General features: G+C 46.1%; 1 protein-coding gene across 3 annotated transcripts in view; it reads right to left on the bottom strand.

The window, feature by feature from the left end:
• STYK1 (serine/threonine/tyrosine kinase 1) overlaps positions 1–19,792 on the bottom strand; it is a 77,387-nt gene that overhangs the window by 34,567 nt on the left and 23,028 nt on the right. For all 3 annotated transcript variants that reach the window (XM_073548318.1, XM_073548319.1, XM_073548317.1), the window contains exon 2: positions 4,727–4,825. In XM_073548318.1, the coding sequence (XP_073404419.1) occupies positions 4,727–4,796 (70 nt within the window). In that variant the 5' untranslated portion in view covers positions 4,797–4,825. The remainder of the gene's footprint in view (positions 1–4,726; positions 4,826–19,792) is intronic.

The following is a 19,792-nucleotide window of genomic DNA, read 5'->3' as shown; positions in this document are numbered from 1 at the left end:
AGACATGAATCGGCGCCTGTGCAGTCCGCGCTTACCGCCGCCATTTTCTTGAAGACACACTGCAGACATGAATCGGCGCCTGCGCAGTCCGCGCTTACTGCTGCAATTTTCTTGAAGACACACTGCAGTGTGTCTTCAAGAACATGTCGGCGGAAAGCGAGGACTGCGCAGGTGCCAATTCATGTCTGCAGTGGGCATGTTGTGGCGCCAGACTGGGCGCCTGCACAGTCCTCACTTTCCGCTTTGAGAGGACCATGCATACCAGGATAGGGGGGTGAGAGGACCAGGCATACCAGGATTGGGGGGTGAGAGGACCATGCATTCCAGGATTGGGAGGTGAGTGGACCATGCATACCAGGATAGGGAGGTGAGGGGACCATGCATACCAGGATAGGGGGGGTGAGGGGACCATGCATACCAGGATAGGGGGGGTGAGGGGACCATGTATACCAGGATAGGGGGGTGAGAGGACCATGCATACCAGGATTGGGGGGTGAGAGGACCATGCATACCAGGATAGGGGGTTGAGGGGACCATGCATTCCAGGATTGGATGGTGAGAGGACCATGCATACCAGGATAGGGGGTGAGAGGACCATGCATACCAGGATAGGGGGGTGAGAAGACCATGCATACCAGGATTGGGGGGTGAGAGGACCATGCATACCAGGATAGGGGGGTGAGGGGACCATGCATACCAGGATAGGGGGGTGAGAAGACCATGCATACCAGGATTGGGGGGTGAGAGGACCATGCATACCAGGATAGGGGGGTTAGGGGACCATGCATACCAGGATAGGGGGGTGAGGGGACCATGCATACCAGGATTGGGGGGTGAGAGGACCATGCATACCAGGATTGGGGCTTGAGAGGACCATGCATACCAGGATTGGGGGGTGAGGGCACCGTGCATACCACGATAGGGATGAGAAGGGGTACCATTCATACCACGATAGGGATGAGGGTGGTGCCATGCATACCTGGATTGGAGAGTGAGGTCCCCATGAATACCAGTATATTGATAAGGGGCTACCATGCATACCAGGATTGGGGGGTGAGGGTACCATACATACCAGGATAGGGATGAGGGGTGCAGCACATACCAGGATGGGAGACCATATACCAATAAAAATGCCCGCCACCCAGGCGTAGAAAGGGTTCATAGCTAATATATATATATTAGATAGACAGATATATTAAAAGCCAGCAAATGATCTGCCGTATACAGTATAGAATTGAAAAGGTTAGAACAGAATAGATATATACACATAGAATGGGTATATATATATATACTAGCTGAAGAGCCCGGCGCTGCCTGGGCATAGCAACTAACTTGTGGTTAGTTATAGCAAATTATAATTATCCTCCATCCCATAGTCCCGTGCCCATATACCCATGTTACATATCCACGATCCCATAGGCCCGTGCCCATATACCCATCACACATCCTCCATCCCATAGTCCCATGCCCATATACCCATCACACTTCCTCCATCCCATAGTCCCATGCCCATATACCCATCATACATATCCTCCATCCCATAGTCGAGTGCCCATATACCTATCACACATCCTTCATCTCATAGTCCCATGCCCATATACCCATCATACATATCCTCCATCCCATAGTCCCGTGCCCATATACCCATCATACATATCCGCCGTCCCGTGCCCATATACCTGTCATACATATCCTCCATCCCATAGTCCAGTGCCCATATACCCATCACACATCCCCCATCCCATAGTTAACCATTATGACATCATCGTGAGCGGCGGGGCTTGCAACCTATGATGACATCAGCGTCGCCATGGTAACCATTGTGACATCATAATGAGGGGCGGGGCTTGATACGCACACAGTTTCCCCATTATGTAGATAGGGGCATTATGACATCATAATGAGGGGAGGGGCTTGACGCGCACACACTTTTTCCCCATTATGTAGATAGGAGCAAAATTGTTTGGTGAATTGGAACGCGCGGGGTTAAAATTTCACCTCACAACATAGCTTAGGACGCTCTCGGGGTCCAGACGTGTGACTGTGCCAAATTTTGTGACTGTAGCTGCGACGGTGCGGATGCCTATCCCGGACATACACACACACCCGGACATACACACCCGGACATACATACATACATACATACATACATACATACACACTTTGAGCTTTATATATTAGACTAGCTGAAGAGCCTGGCGCTGCCCGGGCATAGTAACTGGTGAGTTATAGCAAATTATAATTATCCTCCATCCTATAGTCCCGTGCCCATATACCCATCATACATATCCACGATCCCATAGGCCTGTGCCCATATACCCATCATACATATCCTCCATCCCATAGTCGAGTGCCCATATACTAATCACACATCCTCCATCCCATAGTCCTATGCCCTTATACCCATCACACATCCTCCATCCCATAGTCCCATGCCCATATACCCATCATACATATTCGCCATCCCATAGTCGAGTGCCCATATACCCATCACACATCCTTCATCTCATAGTACCATGCCCATATACCCATCATACATATCCTCCATCCCATAGTCCCATGCCCATATACCCATCATACATATCTGCCATCCCATAGTCCCGTGCCCATATACCTGTCATACATATCCTCCATCCCATAGTCCAGTGCCCATATACCCATCACACATCCTCCATCCCATAGTCCCATGCCCATATACCCGTCATACATATCCTCCATTCCACAGTCCAGTGACCATATACCCATGATACATATTCTCCATCCCATAGTCAACCATTATGACATCATAATGAGGGGCGGGGCTTGATATACACACACTTTTTCCCCATTATGTAGATAGGGGCAAAATTGTTTGGTGAATTGGAACTCGCGGGGTTAAAATTTCGCCTCACAACATAGCATAGGACACTCTCGGGGTCCAGACGTGTGACTGTGCCAAATTTTGTGGCTGTAGCTGCGACGGTGCGGATGCCAATCCCGGACATACACACATACATACATACATACACACACTTGAGCTTTATATATTAGATATATATGTCTTTATATTTCATACAGAGATACATAGAAGAATAGTCGGTAATTCATTTGTTGGCTTCTGTAAAATCATTGCAGGAGCTGACAGGATAGCAGGATAGAAGACAGGGTTTACATACAGTAAACACATGCAGAATAGTGCATGTGATGCCGGCGGCAGCATCAGTGACTAGCGGTGACGTCACTGATGCTGCGCTGCCTCACAGCCTGACCCGCGCAGAACTCTTGAGCCAGTTCATTCTCTCATGCTCCAGAGTTCAGCGCGGATCAGGCCAGCAGGGAGAGCAGTCTCGGTGACGTCAGCGGTTGTCTCTGAAGCAAGCGCTGGCATCATCTCATTCATTCAGCAGTAGTTTACAGCCGGGGCGGTCGCATCTCCTGATTGTAAACTGTTTATCCCCCAGGTAGTTTACTGTATGTAAACCATGTCTTCTAGCGATGACGTCCTCTTCCTTACTTCTGCCGTGGCTCCTGCACAGGCGTACTTACTCTGCCCTGTTGAGGGCAGAGTAAAGTACTGTAGTGCGCAGGAGCAGGACCTCTCTGACCTTTCCCGGCGCCTGCGCACTGCAGTACTCTGCTCTGCCCTCCACAGGGCAGATAAAGCACGCCTGCGCAGGAGCCACGGCAGAAGTAAGGAGGATGTCATCACTAGAAGATGGGAGGCGCCGGACCGTGACACCCATCGGACCGGACCTCGGGGTGAGTATAATCTAACTCATTTTTCTTATCTTTCAGGTTACATCGGGGGCTTAACTACAGCATTAAAGAATGCTGTATATAAGCCACTGATGGCGGTGGCCACATCTCATATCGTAAAAACGAGGTGACAGATTCCCTTTAACAGTATTTGACGACATGATAGGTTCCCTTTAATTACCATTTTATGCAGTAAATACAACATATGTAAGTCCAAAATTCCGTGGTGATAAATTCCATAACACATCTTTATAGCAGTAAGAGTACCTCCATAAGGCTGGGGTCACACTTGCGAATGCAATGCGAGAGACTTGCATGAGTTTCTCGCATTGAACTCGCAATTGTGACCCCGGCCTAAGGGAGTAAGCCACAAAATTGCTGCTACTGTTTCTGCGCTTCTGCTCTTCTTTCTACCGCCAGGAAATTTACCATAAAGCTGGGGTCACCCTTGTGTGAGAGCATCAGATGCGATATGCAAATGACCCTCGGCTCCTGCTCTGCTGCGAGCAGGAGCCGAGAGTCTTGTGACTATGCTCTGCGCCTCTCGCACAGAGAGGATCGGAGCACAGCTGTGGAGGAGGCAGAGAAACTAATTTCGCCATCTCCTCGATTGCCGGGGTCAGCGTATATCACACAGCATTCGTATGATATCCCAGTGATGTGCGTTGTCTCACTCGCACCCATATGTTTATATGGGTGCATGTGAGCCGAGATTCGGCCGAGTGTCGGTGACAATCGCACATGCTGCGATTTCCCTTGTACGTTGGAAAAAAACCGCTGATGGGAGCTCTGCCCCATGAATACTGGTCCGAGAGCTATGCGACGTTTTATCACATAGCACTCGTCCATATTCATCGCTAGACGCTAGTGTGACCCCGGCCTAAGAGGCAAGATGGTCAACACTACATAGATGTGATACTGAGCTTTTATGAAAATCAGATAGAGTGCAGTGTAAGCTCAATATTCGCTAAATGACCCGGGTTATACTTACCGCAGAGCCGGTCAGTGCTGCTGCAGTCCAGGAGAGTACGTGCAGGCAGTCGGACACGTTGGTCGTCCATGATTAAATATTTGGGTTACTTCTTACAGTCTGTATAGGAAAGCATAATGCATAGACTTAGCACCAGTTAAAGAATCATTATGATACAGACATCATTGTTTGACTGTTATTAGATTTACTTCATTATGTATTCACAGTAGTATAACTTAAAGCTCATGGAACCAAATGCAATATCTCTTACAGGGCCATCAACTATCTTGGGTCTTAACAATATTGGTCTTCTCATATTGGCTTCTCTAGGCTCTAGGGCCCAGATGCGACTGCAACCACTGCACCTACTATAGTTATGCCGTTGTGTATTCCAAATATAAATGCACAATAATCTTGGAGTATGAAGTTGATAGTAACAGAAGGATAATTAATACACTGGATTCCAGCAATGTATTAAACAAAATAGATGATGTCTTTTCAATTTTCTAAATCACTATCTACTGTATACAAAAACAGAAAGAAAAAAATTAAAAATCTTGCAATATTCAAACTGGCCCCTAAGTCTAATATTAGACCTTTACTTCAGTCAGCCACATGGATATTGGTAACAAGAGATTGATTCAGACCCTATTTGTTCGTATAGAAGCATTATCTCAGTATGCTTTAATCTGGAAAAAAGGTCATTGGAAGACAGGGGGAGGAGGTGAGCTGTGACATTAGCTTTTATGAATGGCGGATCCTGCGTTATGTACTGTATTAGAGTATTAGAGGTACTACTTTTTTTTTTTTATAAACCTGTAGGTGATGATAAAGAGACTGCTGGAAAGCCTAATGTAAAGAACAGGAAGTAGGCATTTTGTAAAAGGCCTAGTGGTCATTGTGAAAATTGCAAGATTTCTAATTTATTTTTTAATTTAGATAATGATAAAGAAAATGTAAAGAAATATTATTATATAACTAATAACAAAACATTTATTATAAAAGTCTGATTCAAACAGATCATTTTCTGATTAATTATAACTTTTAATAGATATATATTATTAGAAGAGGACTTATTTCAAGTATATGAGACTTCTACATGTCACGGCTATGTTGTCAGATTCCCCAGGACAGGTTATCCTTCCCTGTCCCTAAGACTAAGGGTGCCCTAGCTATACCTGCTCCCAGATTAATTCTGATGGTGAAGATGCCAGGGCCATGCACCTTGCTAAACTCCTGAATCAGCCCCATATCTGTCTCCCTCCCCTACCCAAGGTAATGAGGAGTAATAGTGTATGAATATACACAAACCAGACAAACAAGGAAGGATGTACAGGGATAAAGGAAAAATACCAAACATACAAATATTCTCTCTCAGACAACAGAGGGCAACACCAGGGAGAAAAGGGAGGTAAACCAAATAGGAGAGGAAGAGGATTTGAAAACAGCCAAAAAGTCCAAGCAACAGTCACAGAACAATACTTCAAATTCCTCTACCAACAACTGACTCCTTCACTCCACACCCAGCAGTACAAGACTTAACACTGGCAATCCAGATTGCCAGAGGCAAGTATATGTAGCAGAGGGGAGTGGTCAATACTGAACAGCTAAGATCCTTCAAGCAGGGAAGCTTCAGTAACTCTAAGCTGAACAGATTTACTCCTGCACTACTAACAGAAACCTGCACAGTTTAATATGAAGGAGACGTGCTTCTAATCAGTGCAGGAGTCCATGAACTCAGACACTGCGGTCTTCTGGTCTCTGTCGCAGTAAACCCGTGACACTACGTTTATCTGTTACCATGTACTATATTTCCATGCACTTGAGGCTAACCTTAATGCCCATTCAAAGTTCATGAAAATCCAGGATTTTTCAGCTAGTAAATAACCCCAATGAAAGGGACCACTGCAGAAATTTCTGCAACAAAGCTATTTCGCATGAACCTACTGAGTAAAGTTGTCTAAGACCTTAATTTATTAGCCAGATCAGTCAAAGGCTACAAAGAGCACCTGTCTGTTTCTCTAGTGAACATAGCTATGCTGGCTTTACTCGAACTTCCCTTTAGTTTAATTTGTAATTGCGTAATACTTAATTTATCCTGTGGAGGCAGTGCAGGGAATTAAATGCTTGAGTTCCCCCTAAAATTGTAGCCATCAACATAAAATACTATCTATTAATGTATACAGCGCAGAAAAATATGTAGATATATTTGACTGGACTCTTTAAAGATCATTTAATATCGCTATTGTGCTGCTATTTTTGCGCACTTTGCTTGATTTACAGGATATCCCAGATAAGAGTTGGTGTAGGATAAAGGTGCCTAGCTTAAGATGTAGCCTATCTCACTGATCAATTTGACGTATATTCTAACTACAAGACATTTGTAATTTACATAACTCCTTATGAGATTTCCATTTGTCAAAATTTTTAAATGTTACAAATTACAGTGCAAACATTTTTATTTTCACAATTTTGGATGAAACTTTTAACTAATGCAATTTCTGACAATTTAGTGGTTGCTGAATAATAACCGCGTGACTATGCTTCTTAGGCTCAGGGTCACGCTTGCAACTGCAATGCAAGAAAGTCGCATCAATACCCGGCACTGCCGCCGACATTCGGGACCGGAGTGATCAGTTACATAGAAATACATGCAGCCACATACTCCGGTCCCGGGTGCCGGCGGCAGTGACAGGTATTGAGATGAGAGACTCCCGCGAGTTTCTCGCATTGAAGTTGCAAGTGTGACCCCGGCCTTAAAATAGTACTCCAAAAATGGTTGTGATAATCATTCAAACGGTTGGGGAATTAGAATTTGGTAATGCCATTTTTGAATATTTTTAAAATGAACAAGATATGAGCTCTACCTAAAAGTGAGACTGGTTTTTTCTTTCTACCTATAGTAAGCTATTTTGAGTTTTTTTAAGGGTTAACATACTTATTCAAAACATTTTATAAGTCAACCTTTGTTCTAAGTAGATATATAACTGGCTATATAGGCAGATTCCATACTTCCAGGATGTTGTAATTGTAAATTCTCAAGTTTTGTGCGACTACTGTAATTCTCACACAAAGCATGGCTGCTATAGTGAGGCAGGCACCTTGTGTACACAGCACCATGTGCAAACACAGTGTGAGCAAAGGTTGCATTTAGTATGACAAATACATGCATTTATGCACCCATCTGACGCCATCACACACTACCAACATCTTTTTCAATTTGTCTTCTAGTTTAGATGGTGAACAGATGACTTTTCGAGACATCGTGGGGGTCTCAAACCCACTGATCTGCAGGGTATTAATTGTCTTTTTAGGTGAACCTGCAGCAGAAAGTCTGTGTCTGCCTCTGACTTCTCCATCGTCCTCCTCCCTCTCCTCTCCTTTGAACATTATGAGCAGCGACCGCGGACTTCAATGCCAGTAATGGGAAAATAAGTCTTCACTAAACACATATTGCAATAAGCAACTTTGTAATATATTTTATGTACTATTGATTTATGAAATAAAAATGAAAACTAATATTCTTAGATACTCTTTAACCCCTTAGCACATAATCACTTACTTGTTTGCCAGGGCTAGGGTTCACATGTGTGCTGGGCTTCAGGAGCTGAGCTCTTTACACATGCAGTTGATTAAAGGAAATCTATCAGTAGGTTTTTGCTTCGTCATCTGAGAGCAGCATAATGTAGGTAAAGAGAAGCTGAATCCAACAATGTATCACTTAGACTACTCGGTGCAGAGGTTCTGACACAAGCAGAGCTGTTAGATTTAGAATGAAGCAGTGCTGAGCAAGCTAGCTCCTCCCACACCAGGCTCAGTATATGCAAAGTCCATAGACAGTGAGGTGCTTATAACAGGTGGAGGCGTTGCTGGACTATTGTAGTCCAGCAATATTAATTTCTTAGTGATAAATCCTTCACAGTTAGTAAACATCAGCACGCACATTAATAAGTGACACATAGCTGAATTCTTTGTTTCAGCCTCTATGTCCTGATGTCTTCAGATTACAGAGCAAACACCTGCTGACAGATTCCATTTAAGACTATATTAAACAGTCATTATCTGTGTCTAACAGCAGCGGTGGGCCTTAGCTCTGATCACTGCTGTTAATCATTTAAATGCCATTGTCAATCTCCGACAGTGAAATTTAAATGGAGTGGTTGTGCATCGGTTCCCATCCATCCCCACAATGCAATCATTGTACACCAATAGATTACTAAGGTTTCTTGGGGTTTGCTGAATGCTTCCATCACATTCATCTTAGGTACTCCTATAAATCTCAAACACAGGCTGAGTTTCACAGGAGTCCACAATTGTACCTATATACTGCAATACAGCAGTATTACAGTATGTAGTACAATAGCAGGTTCAAGTCTCCTAAGGGGACTAAAAATTAAAGGGATTTTCCACTACTCGGACAAACCTTTCTGAAACCGTATGTTTCACCCCAGTAAAATAATAACATTTATACTCACCTCCGATGCTGGCGCTATTCTATTGGTGTCGGGACTGGCTCTCCCAGAGCTCACTTGACATAGTTATGCCACGTGATCCCTGTGGCCAATTTGCACTTCACTCTCCTTTACTACAGCATAATTGACATCTGGAGGAAGTGATAGGTGCGATTGCTCTCTTACTTCCTCCAGATGTCGATTTGTCCAAATGAGACAGAGTGAAACCAGTGCAGAATGGCAGCAGGGATTGTGAGATATAACAATGTCATGTAATGACAGGTGTAACAGGCCAAATTAATCCCTGCCAAGATTAATCCCCATGGACTAAACTGTCCTAGACAAAACTATACACGGGGGTGCAAAATAGCCTAGGCCAAACTGTACCCCTCCAGGTTACAATACACCCCTCTATTATAGGAGTTCTTCTAAATTAGATAGATTTTATGTCCCATTTTTAATAACTTAAAACTGACTTACCAGTAGTGGGAAGGTATTTGTGTTTTTAATCACTTGATGACGATTGATCTTACAATAGAATATGAATGGTAATTGACAACAATCATTACATCTGAGATTACACTGTTGTCCAGTAAGATAAGTGCTGTTACCTTAGAATACAATTGTGACTTAATCTCATCACTTCACTGGTTTTCTGACCCTGTCTGTGATTGGTTGCAAAGTGTGCAGATTTCTTTCTATTATACTCACACAAACAGCTGCTTTTAATGTGTAAACTACTGAGAAGTGCGACAGATTCTTTACCTCATTATATCTTTGTGGAAGTCAAATATTTTTACTGATTGAAGTTTTTCTGGTTCAAGTAATAAAAGTCTATGTTGTGAGGCAGTGACCCCTGTTACAGCTAGGGGGCGCTGTATGGACTCCTCAGGATCTGCACGGAGGCGCAAATGTGATGTTGAGACAGTGACAAGCATTATTGTAAATGGCCGGTATGTGTCACAGAGGAAGTCTGTGCTGTAAGCCCGAAATGTTGTTGCTCTGGGACTTGTAGTTCCATAAGGGTTTGTGTAGTTTATAAGGAGGGCTTGCAGGGTTAGTCGGAGAGCTGGGCAGGACTGGCTAACCACACATACACCGCCCACCTATGGGGGTCGTTACAGCTACAGTCATGGCCAAAAGTTTTGAGAATGACACAAATATTAATTTTTACAAAGTCTACTGCTTCATTTTTTCTAATGGCAATTTGCATATACTCCAGAATGTTATAAAGAGTGATCAGCTTAACAGCAATTACTTGCAAAGTCAATATTTGCCTAGAAAATGAACTTTATCCCCCAAAACACATTTCAACATCATTGCAGCCCTGCCTTAAAAGGACCAGCTAACGTCGTTTCAGTGATTGCTCCATTAACACAGGTGTGGGTGTTGATGAGGACAGGGCTGGAGATCAATCTGTCATGATTAAGTAAGAATGACACCACTGGACACTTTAAAAGGAGGCTGGTGCTTGGCATCATTGTTTCTCTTCTGTTAACCATGGTTATCTCTAAAGAAACACATGCAGTCATCATTGCACTGAACAAAAATGGCCTAACAGGGAAGAGTATCGCAGCTAGAAAGATTGCACCTCAGTCAACAATCTATCGCATCATCAAGAACTTCAAGGAGAGAGGTTCCCTTGTTGCCAAAAAGGCTCCAGGGCACCCAAGAAAGACCAGCAAGCGCCAGGACCGTCTCTTAAAAGTGTTTCAGCTGCGGGATCGGGCTACCAGCAGTGCAGAGCTTGCTCAGGAATGGCAGCAGGCAGGTGTGAGTGCATCTGCACGCACTGTGAGGCGGAGTCTCTTGGAGCAAGGCCTGGTCTCAAGGAGGGCAGCAAAGAAGCCACTTCTCTCCAGAAAAAACATCATGGACAGACTGATATTCTGCAAGAGGTACAGGGAGTCGACTGCTGAGGACTGGAGTAAAGTCATTTTCTCTGATGAATCCCCTTTTCGATTGTTTGGGACATCTGGAAAACGGCTTATTCGGAGAAGACCAGGTGAGCGCTACCACCAGTCTTGTCTCATGCCAACTGTCAAGCATCCTGAAACCATTCATGTGTGGGGTTGCTTCTCAGCCAAGGGAATGGGCTCTCTCTCAGTCTAAAAACACAGCCATGAATAAAGAATGGTACCAGAATGTCCTCCGAGAGCAACTTCTCCCAACCGTCCAAGAGCAGTTTGGCGATCAACAATGCCTTTTTCAACATGATGGAGCACCTTGCCATAAAGCAAAGGTGATAACTAAATGGCTCAGGGAACAAAACATAGAGATTTTGGGACCATAGCCTGGAAACTCCCCAGATCTTAATCCCATTGAGAACTTGTGGTCAATCATCAAGAGACGGGTGGACAAACAAAAACCTTCAAATTCAGACAAAATAAAAGCATTGATTTTGCAAGAATGGACTGCTATCAGTCAGGATTTGATCCAGAAGTTGATTGAGAGCATGCCAGGGAGAATTGCAGAGGTCCTGAAGAAGAAGGGTCAACACTGCAAATATTGACTTGCTGCATTAACTCATTCTAACAGTCAAAATAACCTTTTGTTACTCATAATATGATTGCAATTATATTTCTGTATGTGATAAAAACATCTGACAAACACACATAAAAAACAGAGGGCAGCAGATCATGTGAAAATATAATATTTGTGTCATTCTCAAAACTTTTGTCCATGACTGTACATAATGTGACCAGGGTTTGGGTCACAAGGTTCGTTGTCCTAAGGTCCTGAAAGGTCTATGTGTTGGAAGGTCCCAGGAGGGGACAGACTTCCTGAAGAGCACAGGGTGAGACCATGGACTGGCAGAGTCTGTGATGAGACTGCGTTGAGGAAGCTACCATCCGTCTGCGGGTCGGGTCTGGAACCGTCAGGTGGCCTGGTGAGCAAGGCATTGTCCGGGATGGTGTTCCCAGTTTGGCAGCTTCCCAGGGAACCAGGACTGACAAGTAGAGATGAGCGACTTTGCCTTTTTTAGGGTCGAGTCAGGTTTCATGAAGCCCGACTTTCTCAAAAGTCGAGTCGAATGAAATCGGCCAACTATTGTGAAAAGTTGGAGGTTCGACTGAAACACGAAACCCAATGCAAGTCAATGGGGAAGTAAAGTCGGCAGGGAGTGGAGGACAGTAAACACACCTACATGCCGGACCGCTTTTTTAAAGTGCACAAAATCTCTCTCTCCCCCCAGATGCTGCACATGTAATCTCGTTGCCCACATTGTACGTCCTTGCTCAGTGGCTGAAAAAAGTCACGTGCAAGCATTCCGGGAAATCCGACTCTGGCGCTCGTTTTGCCGACCGCATGGCCGACTTCACACTGTGGTCGGGTTTCGGTTGGCGAAACCCGACTTTACCTTAAGTCGGCGACTTATGAATCTGGCCGACCTGTTTCGCTCACCTCTACTGACAAAGAGTCACTGTGTTGAGCAGGAGCTCCCATAAGGTTGCAGGGTCAGTGGGCTGAGCTGGGGGGTGGTCCCTCGATATATACCGCACAGTGACGTATAGACACACAATGAGGCAAGTTTTGGGTACAACAGGTCCAAGTTTATTCTCTTGCCGTCCACCTGACAGCCTCCGAAGTACACCACACTTCAATTCACTTTGCTTCACTTATCGGCCCCCCCCGTTTCCAGGGCCGCTTCCCGTACACCGTACTTTACACTGGGGACGTACATTTACGCACCGCCCCCTCTTCACTCTTCGACGCTCCTGTCAGATCTGTCACTGTGGCCGCCTTAGGCCCATAAACCAACAGTACTTAAACTGGTCAGTCGTCTCTCTCTCAATACGGTATGCTTTACCTCAGTGCCTCATCTATACTGCGGTACTCTGGAGTCAGGACCACCCCCCTGACTTTCTCTCTCCTCAGTCCCCCTGGTTCGGTTTTCCTCACAGTGCACAAACTGTCATAGTCCTCCTGTCACTGGAGCTCCCTCTGGGGACTGGAACTTTCTGGAACCCTCCTGTCAAATTTATATCATTCCCGGTTCCCTGTAACTCCGCCCCCCATGACCAACGGTTTCCTAAGCCCTAAGCTGATGTCAAGTCCTTTGCTCACACTCCTCCCTGCCCTCTAATGGTCAACCTAAGGTACTGCATGTCCACTACACTTTCTTAGCTGTCTCCCCACTGTAGTAACTGACACATGTCTAAACTCTGCAAACCTTCCTTTCTCTATTCTGACAAGTCCGTCCATCCGTCAGGTCACCTTCCCTACACTCCTCCTTCCTTTGTCTATTGTCGTCCTCGACAATCGTAATCCCTGCCTTCGTCGTTCTGAAGCTTCACCTACACTCTGTTGTCGGACCAGTTGTTGGGCCAAACCCACTACCCGTGGGGGCCGAACCATACTGGGAGCACCATGCTCTGAGCAGCCTACTGCTACTCACCAGCGCGCACGCCATATGACAACGTCTTTCAAATTTGGCTAGGTACACCCATATTCTCTCTATGGCATGAACCTTCCCCTACTCTCCCCTTCTGTCACCTTTCACTGTCCGGTACGTCATGATCGAGGCCTCACACCTACCAGATCATTGCCGACGTCCATCTTTCTCCTTCAGGGGTGTCCGTGGTGTCAGGGACCTGACCTAGGACAGCTGTCTTTCTCACGTCTTCCATCTCTTTTAACTTTCCTTCAGTTACATGTCATGGTCGGCGTCTCGGTCTCCCAGACCTTCTCCACACATAGACCCCTTTCGGATCTCACACTTCCCTTTGGTCACACAGACCTTCCCTTACCCGGACCTGCTGCATTTTTCTTGTGCATATTATACAACAAAACAATTTTATAATATCACAAATACCCCATTTTTATATTTTTTTTCTATTGCTTCAAAAATCAACATACAACAATAAAAACATCACATGTTCTTCTCCCCCCTTCTTTGGACATGGACACTCTCTCTTCTTGACATCCCCGCTTTGCCAGGCTTAATACCAAAAAGAAAAACTCAAACTTCTATATTAAACTCTCTTTTTTTTTTTTTTTTAACTCGGACGCAAACTGTCCTTATGATTTGCACAACGGTGCAGCGAAATTTCGAAAGTTCAAACCACTTCCTAGTGGCCGGCAGCAAGGGCCCACACAGACGTGGAGCTCCCGGGATGTAGGGAGTGTCCGCAACAGTCCTCTTTACGGGGGCTCGTGTTCTTCTGGCTCAGCAATCACAGCTACCGCGTAGTAGCCGCGGGGACAGTACCCTTTGTAGTACGACACATAGTCTCCTTCTTTCAGAGCCCGGCCGTGACGAATGGAAGCCACAATTACGTAAACTTTCTGGCCAGTCTCATCTCGAATAAAACCGTATCCTTGAGCGATGTTGGTATACACCAGCCGTCCCTTAGACCTCTTAGCCACCATTCCAGCCTCTCCCCCTGCATGGAGCTGGTTCCATATCTCCTGCTCCCAGGCCTTCTTCCTTATAACCTCTGTGACCCAAACAGAGGGCACACTACAGGCTCGGGAGTCTGGTGGGCGGGACTCCGCCGAAAAAGGGAGCGGGGCAGAGGCAGCCAATGATGTTAGTGGCCCAGCAGCCACTGGGGCCGGTTGGCAGATGGGAGCGGCCGAGCTCTTAGAAGATTGGGCCACAGGGCCTGTCACACAGGCCACAGTCGATGCCAGTGCCGGCATAGCAGCCACGGCCGCAGGGTAGGCTGCACCTGAAATTTCATCCGGAGTCGGGGCAGCGGCCGTCTTTGAAGATGCGGTCGCTAGCGGCATAGGGGATGCAACAGTGTCGCCTACGGTGAGACTCCGCACCGGCAACACCGAGTGTGGTGCCACCGGGTGGAGTGGTTCAGGACCAGGAGCGGAGGCCCTACTCAGTTCCGCGTTTATGGTAGGGCCCTCCTTGGCCAGGCTCTCGGGGACACAGGATGCCGCACAATGCGGCCGAATGGTAGAGGCCGCTTGCGGAGATACTGTCGGGGCCGGGGGAACTCTCACCTTCCCCGATGCCGTGGCCCCCGTCTCCTCATCACACGGCTCCTCCCACAGTCTCCGCTCTTCATCCCACCTTCCGGCGGGGCTAGCCTCCAGGCTCAGGGGCTCTGCAGGAAGGCTCTCCGCTGGTAACTTAGGTGGTTGCTCTCGGTGGTTCCGCACAGGCTCTGCTCCTTCACTCACCATCCAGCTGCCTGCCCGTGGCCCTGAGAGGATCATTTCCTGGCGTGACTCGACCTCCCGGCGCCACCGCCACTCCAGGCACCCGATGCCCCGACATCCACAGCGTCGCATCTCGTCCGATGAGCAGCACTCAAATGGCGCCAGACAGCTGCAGCCAAACTTTTCCTCTGTGCCACTCTCTCTGCTGGGTGGGGCATCTGCAGGCCTTTCCACCCACATGTCAGGGTCCAGTATGTGGGAGCGTCGGCCTCCTGGTACATGTTGCTGTCCCCAGGGATACGTAGGAGGGGGCCCCAGTCCATTGGGAACAACAGCAAACACCTGGAACTGTTGTGAGTTCATTTCCCCCTTCACCATTGAGGTCTGATGAACTCCCTCTTCTGGTGAAGGAAGGTAGTGAGGCTGATTACCAAGCATCTGGGCAGGATGATGATGACTGGGTGACGAGAATTGCTGACTGGATATAAGGCAGCTGACGCCCTTCTGCCTTGCTGGTGATCTCTCTGAGGGATTCTAGGAGACCAGTCTGATTCCTGCTCCTCAAAAGATAAGTTTTCTGCTCTGCTTTTTGCATTTGTGTTTTGGTTTTGTTTTTCCTTGTTTTTCTGGATTTCTGCCATTCCCTGCTGGGGTGTGCTGAATTCCTTTTGCTCTGTCTTCAGAAAATACCTGAGTACTGATATAGTCTTTTTGAAGCCTAGCGTCTTCAGGGCTTTTTTCCCTATCAGCTGTTGGCTCTTGTTTTGATAGGGTTTTGGCGGATTACAGACAGCAGCTTTTCTATCCTGTCCTATGTAGTTAGCTTGGGCCCCATCGTTTGCTCAGCCTATCTTTCTATCTGTGTGTGTGTGTGTTTTTTCATCTTGCTTCACCGTCATTATATGTTGGGGGCTGCCTATTGCTTTGGGGTCTGCTCTGGGGCAGTTTAGATTTCCCTTTCTGTCTTTAGGCTATGTAGTTCTCCGGCTGTGATCGAGGGGTCTAGGGCACCGTAGGAACCCCCCACGGCTATTGCTAGTTGTTGTTGATAGGTTCAGGGGTCTGTAATCCGATAGCTGCCAACTTCTCTGGTTTTCTGGACTTAGCTAGTATTTCTGTTTTTGCCTCCTGCGGTGACTTATTCATAACAGAATCACCAGCCATACCGCAGATCCTAGGGTACTCAATAGCAGGAAAGAATTGTAAAAAAAAAAAAAAAAAAAAAGTGTGTATATTTTTTCCTCTATATCTCTGAGGCCATAGGGGGAATTTTTTTTTCTCTCAATGGAGATAAAGCAATTGTCTGATCATGTGGAGCAGCTCGCTGCGGAAGTGCGGGGAATTTCCGCCTACCTTGCTCATTCACATGCTGCTGAACCAAAGATCCCTACTCCTGATGTGTTTTTTGGGGATCGGTATAAATTTTTGAATTTCAAAAATAATTGTAAATTATTTTTTGCCTTGAAGCCTAACTCGTCAGGGAGCTCCGCGCAGCAGGTTAAAATTGTCATCTCTTTGCTGCGTGGCGATCCCCAGGATTGGGCGTTTTCTTTGAAACCAGATGATCCTATTCTGACTAATGTGAACGCATTTTTTCAAGCCTTGGGGTTGTTGTATGACGTACCTAATGCTATTGATCAGGCTGAAAAGACCCTGTTGGCATTGAGCCAGGGTCGAGATTCTGCAGAATTGTACTGTCAAAAATTCTGAAAGTGGGTGGTCCTTACTACCTGGAATGATAATGCCTTGTCAGCTCTCTTTCGGAAGGGATTGTCAGAAGCCGTAAAAGATACTATGGTGGGATTTCCTGTTCCCTCTGGTCTTGACAATTCTATGTCAGCCATTCAGGTTGATCGGCGTTTACGTGAACGCAGGACTGCACGAGAGGTGTTGCCACCTGTTGAACAAGTGTCTGAACTTATGCAATGTGATAGAGTTTTGTCCAGGGAGCAACGTCAGTAGTTCTGAAGGCTTAATAAGCTGTGTTTTTTTGTAGAGATGCCTCGCATATTATTTCTGTCTGTCCTAAACGAGAGAAACGTTTTGCACACACATTTTCTGTGGGTGGTGTTCAACCTAAGTTTCTTCTGGCAATTACTCTGATCTGCTCCCTGTCCACATTTTCTGCCAAGGCTTTTGTGGATTCGGGAGCAGCCCTGAACCTAATGGACTTGGATTTTGCTAAACGTTATGGATTTCCAATGACACCTCTGCGGACGCCTATCCCTTTGAGGGGGATTGATGCTACTCCTTTGGCGAAAAATAAACCTCAGTTTTGGACCCAGGTGGTAATGCGGGTCGCCCCAGACCATCAAGAAAATTGCAGATTTTTGGTGTTGCATATAATTTGCATGATACCATTGTTCTGGGGTTTCCCTGGTTGCAAATTCATAATCCAGTTTTGGATTGGAAATCTGTGTCTGTGGTGAGTTGGGGTTGTCAGTGTGCCCTTAGTGAGGCTCCGTTTTTTTCCACCTCACCTCAGTCGCATGATGTTCCTGACTATTTGACGGATTTTTATGATGTAATTAGTGAGAATGAGTCTGCGTCTTTGCCTCCTCATAGGAGTTATGACTGTGCAATTGAACTGAGCCCGGGGTGTAAATTTCCCAAGGGTCGGCTCTTCAATTTATCTGTACCCGAGCACGAGGCTATGCGATTCTATATTAAGGAGGCGTAGGAGAAGGGTCATGTTAGACCATCCTCTTCACCCTTAGGTGCTGGGTTTTTTTTCGTGGCCAAAAAGGATGGTTCATTAAGGCCTTGTATTGATTATCGTGCCCTCAACAAAATTACTATTAAATATCAGTATCCGTTACCCCTGATTTCGGATCTATTCTCCAGAGTTAAAGGTGCTTGCTGGTTTACCAAGCTTGACCTCAGGGGGGCGTATAATCTTATCCACATTAAGCATGGGGATGAATGGAAGACGGCGTTTAATACTCCGGAGGGACATTTTGAGTACCTGGTGATGCCTTTTGGGCTCACTAATGCCCCTTCTGTCTTCCAGTGCTTCATGAACGATATTTTCCGAGACTTTGTGGATAAATTTTTGATTATCTATCTGGATGATATTTTGATCTTCTCCAAGGATTGGGATTCTCATGTGGAACATGTTCGGACTGTGTTCCGGATCTTGAGGGAGAATTCCCTGTATGTCAAAGGATCGAAATGCCTTTTTGGGGTACAGAGGATTTCTTTTTTGGGATTTATTTTGTCTCCGTCAACTATTGAAATGGACCCGGCCAAGGTACAGGCCATTTATGATTGGGTTCAGCCCACTTCTTTGAAGGCCCTCCAGAAGTTTTTGGGTTTTGCTAATTTTTATCGGAAATTTATAGCAAAATTTTCTAGTATTGCCAAGCCATTGACTGATCTGACTAAGAAGGGTGCTGATGTGTTGAATTGGTCTCCGGAGGCTGTTTCTTCCTTTCAGGAGCTGAAGCAAAGATTCACTTCTGCCCCGGTTTTGCGGCAACCTGATGTCTCACTCCTGTTCCAGATAGAGGTGGACGCTTCTGAGATTGGTGCAGGAGCTGTTTTGTCCCAAAAGGATCCTGTAACATCTAAAATGAATCCCTGTGCTTTCTTTTCCCGAAAGTTCTCTCCATCTGAACGTAACTATGATGTGGGGAATCGGGAACTGTTAGCCATGAAATGGGCATTTGAGGAGTGGAGACATTGGTTGGAGGGAGCTAAACATCAAGTCGTGGTCCTCACTGACCACAAGAATTTGATTTACCTGGAGTCGGCCAAACGCTTGAACCCTAGACAGGCTAGGTGGTCCTTGTTTTTTACACGTTTTGATTTTGTGGTCTCTTTTCTTCCTGGCACTAAAAATGTCAAGGCTGACGCTCTCTCTAGGAGCTTCTTTGCTGATTCTTCTGTGGTGACCAAGCCTGCTACCATCTTAGGCGAAGGGGTAGTTCTTTCTGCCATCTCGCCCGATTTGAGACGTGCTCTGGAAGAGTTCCAGGAGGACAAACCTGAGCGTTGTCCCAGTGGGAAGTTGTATGTTCCTGACCAGTGGAAGAAGAGAGTGATGTCTGAAGTTCATTGCTCTGCATTGGCTGGTCATCCAGGCATTTTTGGTACTAGAGATCTGGTGAGTCGGTCATTTTGGTGGCCCGCCTTGTCTCGTGATGTCAGGAATTTTGTGCAGTCCTGTGGGACTTGCTCCCGGTCTAAACCTTGTTCTCGCTCTAGTGGGTTGTTGATGCCTTTGCCGGTCCCCAGGAGGCCATGGACCCATATTTTAATGGATTTCATCTCTGATATGCCTGTCTCTCAGAGAATGACTTATTTGGGTGATTTGTGATAGGTTCTCTAAGATGGTTCATCTTGTACCTCTCCCTAAGTTGCCATCTTCCTCTGAATTGGTGCCCCTGTTTTTGCAACAGGTGGTTCGCTTGCACGGGATTCCTGAGAACATTGTATCTGACAGAGGAGTTCAGTTTGTGTCTAGATTTTGGAGGACTTTCTGTTCCAAGCTGGGAATTCAGTTGTCCTTCTCCTC

This window comes from Dendrobates tinctorius, unplaced genomic scaffold (assembly GCF_039654945.1).
Source record: "Dendrobates tinctorius isolate UK_male_01 unplaced genomic scaffold, ASM3965494v1 ptg000156l, whole genome shotgun sequence".
Classification (NCBI taxonomy): Eukaryota; Metazoa; Chordata; class Amphibia; order Anura; family Dendrobatidae; genus Dendrobates; species Dendrobates tinctorius.
This window is presented reverse-complemented; position numbering and strand designations above follow the sequence as displayed.